The 11,487-nt window shown below is 35.0% G+C and overlaps 1 protein-coding gene across 1 annotated transcript in view; it reads left to right on the top strand.

Moving 5' to 3' along the window:
• LOC102766147 (transcription factor SOX-5) overlaps positions 1 to 11,487 on the top strand; it is a gene marked incomplete at its 3' end in the record, with an annotated part of 290,659 nt that overhangs the window by 264,027 nt on the left and 15,145 nt on the right. The window contains exon 7 of the mRNA XM_015560611.1: positions 4,665 to 4,788. Within this exon, the coding sequence (XP_015416097.1) occupies positions 4,665 to 4,788 (124 nt within the window). The remainder of the gene's footprint in view (positions 1 to 4,664; positions 4,789 to 11,487) is intronic.

Here is an 11,487-nt window from a genome sequence, read left to right as displayed (position 1 = left end):
CCCATCACCCTCCAAGCGCAGGATCGGCCCCTAGCCCAGGCCTGACGCCTCTGCCTGAGGCGTCAGGCCTGGGCAGGGGACCCTCATTTCCCCCCATCACTGGTTCTGCCCCCAGCCCAGGCCTGATGCCTCTGGCCCAGGCATCAGGCCTGGGCAGGGGCCCCCCAGCCCCTCCGATTGCTGGCTCTGCCCCTTGCCCAGGCCTAACGCCTCTGGCCTAGGCATCCGGCCCAGGCAGTGGGGACCTGCAGTGGCAGCGGCCCCGTGATCGTGGGCTTCGCTTTAGGCCCAGGGAAGGGACCTAGCTCCTGGGACTGCCAGCTTCGACCGTGCCCAGCTCCCATCGCTGGCTCCACCCCTACTTCCTGCTATCACTGGCCAGGGCGGCAAAAACTCCTGATTCTCCAATCATGGCTGGGAGGTAGGGCAAAGGCGGCCGAGGGCCAACTTTGCCCTGCCCCCCAGCTCTTAGCTCCCCGCTGGGTTTCTGATCACTGTCAGTGGCAGGGGGCTTCTTCCTGCTTTCCCTTTCGCCTCCCTGCATTGTGCCTACATATGCAAAGTAACCGCCATCTTGTTGGCAGTGAACTGCCAATCTTAGTTGGCAGTTAACTGTCAATCTTAGTTGGCAGTTAACTGCCAATCTTAGTTGGCAGTTACTTTTCATATAGCCCTAATTAGCCAATGAAAAGGGTATTGGTCGTACACCAATTACCATTTTTGTCTTTTATTAGATAGGATGTTAAAGGCTAAGTTGACTCATTCATGTGCGACATATATAAAGCTCTCACTGGCGGCACCAATCGCACACATGTGTTTCAATCTGTCATATTCGATCATGAATTTGGTTGACACTTCTATTATAGAGAAAGGGCAAATAGTGATATTAAAATATTTTTCTAATTAATTTCCTTTCAATGTGCACAAATTTGTGCACTGGGCCACTAGTTGGACTATAAATGAATTATCTGATTAAAACTGTACTACACAGATAGGTTTATGTACACACAATAACCAGTTAAACAATAACACAATCCATTTAAAATATAAATAAGATATTTTGTAAATCTTAAAAATAAAATTACCTAGAAAACTATAAGAATTATATGAAGCAAGAAAATATTTAAATAAATTGAAAGACATAATCTGCTGTTAGCCATCAAACCATAAGGTTAATTAATCCAAATAGAAATTTCATATTCTAAAATTACTGTGGAAAAATAAATGTCATAAAAGCCAATTTATATTTGAAAAAAAAATAGTAATCCTGGAGTACTTTTATTAAAACACACTGTAAATCTATAATAATTAAACCATCATGTTACTAGACCATAATAGGCAGGAATTAGAGAAGTATGTAATAAATTTCTAATATTTCTGGATAACTTTTTAATTTATTTATGCATGGGTAATTCCAAAAGTCATGGATATATCATAATGTATAAGACTATTTTGCTATAACAAGAATGGGAGCACAAATAATTGGCACATTATTCTTCTTGATGAAATTGAAATCCTTTGTGGTCATTTTTGTCCACAGGCCTTTTTTGAACATTTGGAGTTGGCTCGTGAAGATATAATGAGAAAGATAGGACTATATTCTTCTTCTTTATTTATGAATTATCAATGTACAAATAGTTTACCTCTTACTCTGAGCCCTGAAGGTATAATAATAAAGTTACAACCTCTTTCCTTTTTAAGCTCATAGGTCAGAAGGGAAACTCAGGTTATGTAAGTAACTATTATTCAATACAGTAAGTATTACATTAGCTTTATGAGGTTAAAAGAAGTAACAGTTCTTTCTGCCTGGAAATTGGCACCATAAGAAAGAAGTGCTTCACAGGCAAAGACATTATGTAGATCTCAAAAACCTTTGAAAAAAATAAGTAGAATTTTGCCAAGAAGAAAAGGAAAAGAGAAATCACTCAAAACAGAGAAGAAAATACTTTTGAATCCATTCAAGCATGGAAAAACACCGAATATGCAAGGAACTCTTCATGATCCGTTGAGGCAAGAGGACAGCATATCTGAAGGAGGGCAGCAGAAATGCCTAGGAAGGTAGACAGAGGACAGATTGTGAAGAAACTTGAGTACCAGGCTGAGGGATTTGGTCATTACTTCCTAAACCATCCAAGTTTCTTTCTTTTGTTGTTGTTGTTTTTACAAGAAGGGCATGTAAAATACAGATACAAGACTCACTCAGAAGGAATTCTGTGAGAAATATAGCTTAATATCTGGTCTATCCTGTGGGCACCAGCACCTATAAAAGTCAGGCAGAGTCTCCCTTTTAACTAATTATGTATGTGAAGGTGCTTTGTAACTCAAGGCAAAAATGAAGAAAACAAAAAAATGTGTTGACAGTGACTGAAAGCATTCTTTAAGACAGCGCTTCTCAAGTGTGGATGCACATTGAAGTCATCAGGGGAACATGAAAAAATGCTGATGGCTGGGTCTCACCCCTGATTCAGGCTTAATTGGTCTGGGAAGCAGTCTGAGCACTGAGGATTTTTCAGAGCTTACATGGTGATACTCATATACATTCAAGTTTGAGAACTACTGCACTAAGAGAAAAAACTATTCTTTCTGCAATTCTGTAGTAATTATTTTTCTCAAATGTGTGCATGTTTCATTTTATTTCTTCTTCCCTCTAAAATTCTCTTTTTAAATTTATGATATGTCATATAACCAACATTGTCTTAGAAAGGAAGAGAAATAGTATATAAAATATAACTTAGAAACAATGAAATATAAAGGATATGGAGTTGCTGGTGATAATCCCTAATCAATGTGGCTGGTTTCTTGTTTGTCTCTGCATGTTATTCTGGTCAGCATTCTCTGCTGACACTGAACTGGCCCCCATACTGTTTTGCCTTCCAATGTCCATCCCTTGTTTTAGGCCACTTATTCCTACATTCTTGCTCAATCTGCAGGCTCTAATTTTTTGAGTCTATAGTCAATTATTTTTCATTGATTTCTACATAAAGTTTATCTCTTCTCCAGAACATTCAAAAAACTGTTGGCTGTAGTTTTACTAAAAAGGTATGGCAGTGGCGGGTTTAAAATTCTATTGGCTAGAAGAAATAATTTCCAATTTGGAGTGATTGCTGAAAACAGATGTCTCATTCTTATAGTGCTCATATCTCTCTCATCTCTCCCACTCTCCCATTCTCTCCCTCACTCCCTCACTCCCTCCCTTCCTCCCCCCATCTCCCTCTCTCACACACTCTCAACCCCAAAGGGACACTCACCAATCAAAATCTCAGAAAGAGCTTAGAGGTTTATTGTGAAAGATGAAGGTGAAACTGAGGGTAGACTTTTAATGTGACAAATGATGAGAACTATAGGAATCATAACTGCCCTAAGAATGTGCAGTGATACGGAAGAAAGGAAAACAAGACTGAGAGATATCTCAGAGTTGCTGTTAGGATTAGTGAATGGATGAACTTGTAATTTTGTGGTATAGTTGCTTTACTTTTTACCATTCTTCCCACTGTAATGTAAGCTCCATGGGCATAGGACCTTGGTTTATTGTTCACTATTGTATATCTACTGTCTAGTTCATTTTTCTTCTGCAGAGTATGTGTTTATCAAATATTTTCCAAGTAACTGAATTAATGTGGAGCAGCAAGTAAAAATAAAGGGTCAGATGTGTGATTTTCAGCATGATTCTAAATTCTCATTCACATATTCAGTGACAAACACTGAACAATAATCATGTTCACCAGGGAGATCTTGGTTAAATATTTGGAAAGCATATCCTAGGTACTTTAGTTAATGACCACCTCTACATTAGTCACTAATGTGACATAGCTGCAGAAATGACAGCATTAGGTCTGGAAATTCTTGTTCAGTTCAAAGAAGATAGTTATTCCATTGTGCTGTATTATTCATTTGCTGATGTGAAATCCATATTCCGAGAGTTATACCAGCTAATTAAGGCGTAGTCCAAAGAAGGCAACCATAGCAGAGGCTATGTCATTCGCAGAGCGGTTTAAAGCTTGAGAAATGATAGATGAAGAGCAAAGTATGAATAGAGCAGAATTCAAGGGATTGGATACTAGACCTAGTTTCAATGGCCATGGACAATTAAGTTGTCTTTTGGCTCCCGTAACCTCTTCTATTAAGAAAGGGGAAAGTCTTACTCTCTAAGATTTCTTCCAGCTATTTTATTTAAAAATCATAAATTTTCAATACTATGTGTCAACATGAGAATTACCTTCAAGTAATGAAGAGCTGCTCACATATAAAATTATTCTGGTTTGGTTGGTTTTATTTTAGAAAGTAGAATTATTCTTAAGAGGCAGGATTTACATGAGGAGATTTTAGTTCAACCTAAGGGATTTTTTTTTAACCATTATATTAATGCAATGAAAAGAGTCTTGTTGTGTAAAAGTAGTGATGCATGCTTCATTCATCACTCTCACGGCTATCATATAGGGAAATTACTCATCAGGTCAGAAAATGAACTTGGTAACACCTTTCAATTATTGTATATTTTGATTCTCCTAAGGTAGTCCCAAAGCAAGACTTCAAGCCCAGTGTTCTAACAAGCTTGTATGCCAGTATATTGAATTGAATAAATGATTTTCTTTTATCACAAAGTAAGAAGGGTGGATACATGGAGCAGCAAACTTCTTCTCTTTGATCCTCTTTATCATGTTCAGCAAGTTCAAGGTCAACTGCCGCCATTAATGATTCCCGTATTCCCTCCTGATCAACGGACACTGGCTGCAGCTGCCCAGCAAGGATTCCTCCTGCCTCCCGGCTTCAGCTACAAGGCTGGATGTAGTAAGTACCATTGAGTTTTCTCATTTGGGAGTGGGTGGAGGGTATAGCATTAAATCAGGCAATTTAACATTTCTGCCACACCAAGAAATGAGATCACCCATGTAGCATATTTATTTTAAAGGGGAAGCACATAGAAGGTATTGAAAGGATTCATGTGGGTATGTAAAAGAGCGCAGATTATTTCTGTGCTTCTGAAGCCAATATTTACTCTTTAGAATTAAGTCTCATAACTTCTATTTCCAGGGTATTCATAAAATATGAATCCTATAGTTTTCAAGTTTCATTTATTTTTACATAGGTACGATAGGAATATGCTTTCCAATAACTTTCCATTGTTTTTGTTTTTTTAAAGATAAACCCACGTTTTCTAATGTGAATTAGTTTTAGTTGGCCTTCCATGATCTGTATCCACCCTATGTTTACAGCTTAATTTTTTCCTAGTCTTCTTTTAGTTCCCAGACCAAACTTCTTTCTTAACTCTGGACTGGCATTTTGAGTGTTCACTCTCCTTGATGTTCTAAACCCCTTTTCACTCAGAACAGGGAGAGCTTGCCTGTTAGATCTCTTTTGTCTGGTTTCTTTGGATCTTGGATTTACAGGCGTGGGAAAATATAAGTTTATGTATGATTATATTGTACTAATAATGCAATAATAAATCAATAAATAAAAATACAATAATAAACTCGCATACTCACAACAGTACACCTACTTTTTCCCACCCTGTATTTTCTCTTTCCTTTTAATTAAAAGCTCTATGAGAGCAGGTGCTTATATTATCTTATTTATTGTTGTATCTAAACTTTTATTATAACATTCAACTATTTATTGAATGATTGTATGAATAATGAATGAGTCCTTTTACAAACACTACAAGGGCATTTTTGCTCTCAGTGATGAGTTACCAGGATAACGGTTTATATTTCTTATTAACTTTACATGCCTGTTATTTTGACTTTTTTTTTTTTACCAAAACCAAAATTGCACGTTGTTACATTGTTAGTTTTAGAAACAATCAAATACTTCATTTTTTAAAAATTTACATCACCAAAATGTCAACTATAATGTGTTAAATAAAAATAGTAAGTTCCAAAAAGTGGCTAAATTAATAAGCTAAATACCTTCTAAAATATCATTACTATGCCTAGAAAGATTATAGGGAAAGCAAGCTTATTGAAATATTTTTCATTGATTAAAGCAGAACACCAATGAAAACAATTAGTGAAATAATATCACTTTAGATATTTATGCAGAATATCATTTTATAAATAACAATAGATTTTGGTTCATTTATATGTTAATAAATAAATATGTTATATGTTAATATGTTCCATTAGCATCTTGCTATGCTTCATTATTTATTACATTTGCAAAACTCTAGCCACCATTAATAGAAATCATATCTAAGTTTCCTGTTAAATGATGTTTTGAATTTTCATATTTAGTATTTATGTCTAGTCTTTAAACCTTTCAATATATAATATTGAAAAAATGAAATATAATTTTTCAAATATACAAAGTAATTTGGGATGAGTAATTGTAACTTGAAGTCTAAATAAAAAGTGAACTGAACTCAGGACTATAAAAATTCACTTCTATGGTTTTGTGGGTTTTACACTGTGTTTTCACATCTTTTTCCTTTTTCTTTTTCTTTTTTTTTACTTTGGTTTTCTATTTTTTAAGATAATGTTCTCACTCTGGATTTTTAATTTATTCATTTAATATTATTTGCCACATCATTCTTTCTTTGTAGATCGATTCATCAAGAAACACCAACTTTTAAAAATAAATAATTTGGGGTTCTATTTACATTGTAAATGTTTAAATTCTAGGAATAATTTAAATTCTAAAAATAGAATGTTCAGTTCTATTGCTACACTAAATTCTGAGATTTTAATTATAAAGATTTTGTTTTCTTTCCATTTTCCTAAGGAACTTCTATTCACATTAAGCAAATGTTGCAATATAGTTTTGGTAACCTTGGCTACTAAAATGAAAAAAGACACTTTTAAAAGTCATCAGTTGCCTTAGACTGCACCTGCAATATATATATATAGACTAGTTCTGTTTTCCAAAAAGAAAATTTTTAAGCAACTATAGAAAAAAAGTCCCATTAGCAATTATTGTGCTGAAGAGAAAACCACATTGAGCATGAACAATAGCATAACTGTAGGCTTGGAAAAGGTCAAGAACACCTCAGCCTCACTCCCGTTTGACAGAGTTGGCATACTAAATTTGTTCAGTGTGACTGTAACGTGGCATGCAGAAATTTTTCCTTTCCTACAATTGTGAGTGTATTAACCATTTGATACTCATACCCGGAGTGCTTGAAGTTATAAAACGATACCACTTCTAATAAAATAGAGTAAGATCTCCATAGTTGGGGGCAACCTTGAAATGAGCATCATGCCAAACTCTAAAACTAAGAAGCCAATAGCAAAAGAAAGTGGCACTGCTTGTTGACACCGTGGCAGGGTGAATCGGTTTGATTGAGGAGGTGGGTGGAAGCAGTAAGTAGTGCAAACTACTTCCTACCTAGTCACACTGTGGCAAGGAGTAGCGGTAGGGAGACAAGGTAATCTAACATCTCCTCTCTTCAGTGGGCCTTCACTTTTATTCCTCTCATAATTGTCACCCACGTGTGACTTCTCTGGTTTCAGCTGTTTCGAGTGATATTAATAGTGTCAATGAAAGAGACTGCCTAGTCCATCTTGATTTGAGTTCCAAGTAAATGTATACCATTTGTTGGTATCAAAAACTCAAATATTTTTTTATCAATCCATAGAAAGTATCGATGATAAATTTTCCTGTTTAGACTATGACCTGATAAAATAAATAAAACGAAAACCTATGGAATCTTATGAAAAACTAATATGTTCTCAACAGGGAAGTAATAAACAAAATTACAGGTCAGGTGACTTAACCATCATACATTTCGCTAACATCTGTTTCTGAAAATAATACGCTTTTTGTTGGACATAAGGATATTTTCCCTTTAAGATATATAATGGTAGAATCAGAAAAAATAGTGTGGAATATAGCTGTACATCATTACACAATATAAGAAAAAATTCCAGTTTTAAATTATATTTATGGGCACTAGCTCATTTTAATCAGAAAACAATCATTACAGTCCTGAAATAAACTTGAAAATCTAAACACCAAGATTCCGATTCTGAATTATAAAATAAGTGGGTCGTCAAATGAATTGGTTCAAGTACACTTTGGGTGGCAAAAGAGTCTAAGGACATCGTGGATTTGGAATCGTTTTACCTTATTCTTCTACTTTGATTGTCCTTGTACAAGCTACTGAGCATCAGCTCCCTCATCTGCAAAATGGATTAGTAACACCCATTCTACTAAATCATTAAAGATTAAATAGGATTATATGTGAAACAGGGTCTACCACTGTGCCTCTTATTAAATTATTTATAAATGATAAATACTGAGTATAATGCTGGGAAAACACAGATCCTATTTTTTTTTTTTAAAAAAAAAGAAGATTCTTTTCTAAAACCCCACCCAGCCATTAATTGCATTTTATATCCTATCTGGGATCACATTCATTCTACCACACCTGCATGAAGCTTCCTCTAACTAGGAAAACTTAATTGTTTAGAGAAAAGTATTACAGTGCTGATGGAAACACTTATGTCATGTAGATATAACCTTAACCTGAACTATCTTCATTATAATCACTAACTTTTAATCTTTTCTATTGTCACTTTCCACTTGTCTATCAGAGCTCAAGTTGGAAAAGATCATGTGATTAAAAAATGTATGGAATTGTTTTGGCTGTAGGAAACTAGAAATGTATTCACATACTCATTCTGCATTCTAGCACATTGATTAATGTTTCAGAAATGTGCTAAATAAAATGGCCACATAAAGTTACTGATTGAAATATTTAATTGCCTTATGAGATTAGCTTAAATAAATAGAAGTCGATGAGCCAAGCTTAATAAACTTAAAATATGTTGTATTTACTCTTCATCGCTTTTCTGAACAGTATTTCCGCTTTCAATAAAAAAGGAAACTCAGTTAATTAATTCCTCATACGCCACAATAAAATTAATGTTTAGGAGTTAAATACCATAAACTTCCTCAGGCATATTTGCTGATGTGTTCCTGTTTTCAGTTAATGTCACATGTTTCATTGTTTAATGGAGCTATCATGTGGGTCCTATTATATCTCTCTGCGGAAAGGGTCCATGTGTCTGGCATTTTAGGAGGCTGCATGCTAATTTCTGGTAACCGCGTCAGCTGACACACAGGTCACCGACAGTCAGTGCTGAAACAATCGCCATATCACAAGCTAAACACCACTGACATGGTATGTCTTTATCAAACTGACCAAATAGGAAACATGTGTTGTCAGGTTTGCATAATGTAGGTTCTGGGTAAGTAAGCAGAGAGAAGAGGTTGCAGTCATAGCTCAGGCTTCTGTGTGTGTGTCCATGAGAATTATTGTGACCAGCTCTTCCCTTATCCTACCCCCCAACCCTCCATCTTATAAATCAGACTTTGGGCACACCTGACTTAGTTATAAATATCTGTATTTTAATTTTATATTTCCTTTTTTCATTTTTACTTTTTCAATTGAAGTTTACATGTAATATTATTTTGTATTTGTTTTAGGTGTACAGCATAGTTGTTAAATAACCATATACTTTACAAAGTGTTCCCCCGATATTTTCAGTACCCACCTAACACCATATTGCAATATTAATGACTATATTTTCTATGCTGCACTTTACATCCCATGACTATTTTGTAACTACCAATCTGTACTTCTCAATCCCTTCACCTCTTTCAACCAGTCCCCCAACTCCCATCCATCTGGCAACCATCGGTCTGTTTTCTGTATAAATATTTATATTTTTAAAGGATTGCTTTGGTACCTGAACAGCCAATCATTTAAATTTCCATCTGAAGGAAGTTAGATTGATGGATTAAGAATATGAAATGATTAAAAAGTAAAAAGAACTGAGTATATAAAACATTCTAGGGTTATATGGTGCCAGTCACCTTCCAGTTCTCATAGGAGAAATGTTTCTAGGTCAGTAAAACATGTTTTTTGCTAAAATAGAATCAAAATAATTTTATAAGTTTCATCACTGAGAAAAAGGCAATTGATGTATATATCTTTATTGTGGCAAAGTATCATAACATGGTATAAAAATAAAAGCTTGTATTATTTATAAAACATAGACATAATTTTAAGCATATTACTCTCTGAGGTGATAACTGAGCTCTGTTAATAACCATTATTTGATCTAGTCTCCCCCCAACACACAGATGCTGCCACCACAAAAAAAGTACACAACACAGCAAACAAAAAGAAAAAGCCCTTTCTTTGATAAATTCATCACATTTTATTAGACTGTAACTATATTAATCTTTTAAGCCACATTATTTGATTTTTAACAGTTAAGAACATAAGAATGACATTCAATTTTAATATAAACCCATTTAGCTCAGTGTTTACATTTTGTGGCTAATTTTCTTAACATGGGATAAAAATAAAAGCTTGTATTATTTATAAAACATAGACATAATTTTAAGCATATTACTCTCTGAGGTGATAACTGAGCTCTGTTAATAACCATTATTTGATCTAGTCTCCCCCCAACACACAGATGCTGCCACCACAAAAAATAGTACACACACAGCAAACAAAAAGAAAAAGCCCTTTCTTTGATAAATTCATCACATTTTATTAGACTGTAACTATATTAATCTTTTAAGCCACATTATTTGATTTTTAACAGTTAAGAACATAAGAATGCCATTCAATTTTAATATAAACCCATTTAGCTCAGTGTTTACATTTTGGCATCATTCTTTTTCTTCACAATGTAAATGTGTTAAATGAAAAGAGTGCTTAGCTAATGACACTAGGAGTTTTCAATCATGAGGCCTCAAAATGTGGTATTACCGTATGAATTTGCCCTAGTCCAGCCCCATCCTCAGAATTCTAAGTTCATATTTTTGTTGTCACAGCAAACATGAAATCTCATTTCAGTAGTAGATTCATACTAAGGGCATCAAACAGAAATGTAAGCCAAGAAGAGCAATATATGATTGTATTTGAATAAATGTAACTATTAATGATAACTGGATGACTCTATTCTCCAGTACATGTTCTCTTTCACCATAGAAAACTCCATTAGGAGGCAAACTTCAGCCCTTGCTGGTTTGCTCAGTGGATAGAGTGTCAGTCTGTGGACTGAAGGATCCTGGATTTGATTCCGGTCAAGGACACATGCTGGGATTGGGTGCTCGATTACCAGTAGGGGGAGTGCAGAAGGCAGCCGATCAATGATTCTCTATCATCATTGATGTTTCTATCTTTCTCTCCCTCTCCTTTCCTCTATGAAATCAATAAAAATATGTTTAAAAAAAAGGCAAACTTCAGTTATAAGGTTGATAGGGAATGTAGGGAAGTGGAAAAAATATTTACTAAAGCAGGCTAAGATAGCATTTTGCTTCTAAACTCTACAATAGATAGATATTGTCCATGAGGACTGAATGGTCATGCTCTTGGAATATCATGAGAAATCACATATTATATTAAGTTTACCTACTGTGAAAGGTCAAAATAATACAAGGTTAAACATGAAAAAAAGAATGTTTCTCACTCACATGGTAGTTCAAGCATTCATTGCTTATATGGTCATTCCATGCTATTCTCCCGGGCTT

Source organism: Myotis davidii, unplaced genomic scaffold, assembly GCF_000327345.1.
Source record: "Myotis davidii unplaced genomic scaffold, ASM32734v1 scaffold835, whole genome shotgun sequence".
Classification (NCBI taxonomy): domain Eukaryota; kingdom Metazoa; phylum Chordata; class Mammalia; order Chiroptera; family Vespertilionidae; genus Myotis; species Myotis davidii.
This window is presented reverse-complemented; position numbering and strand designations above follow the sequence as displayed.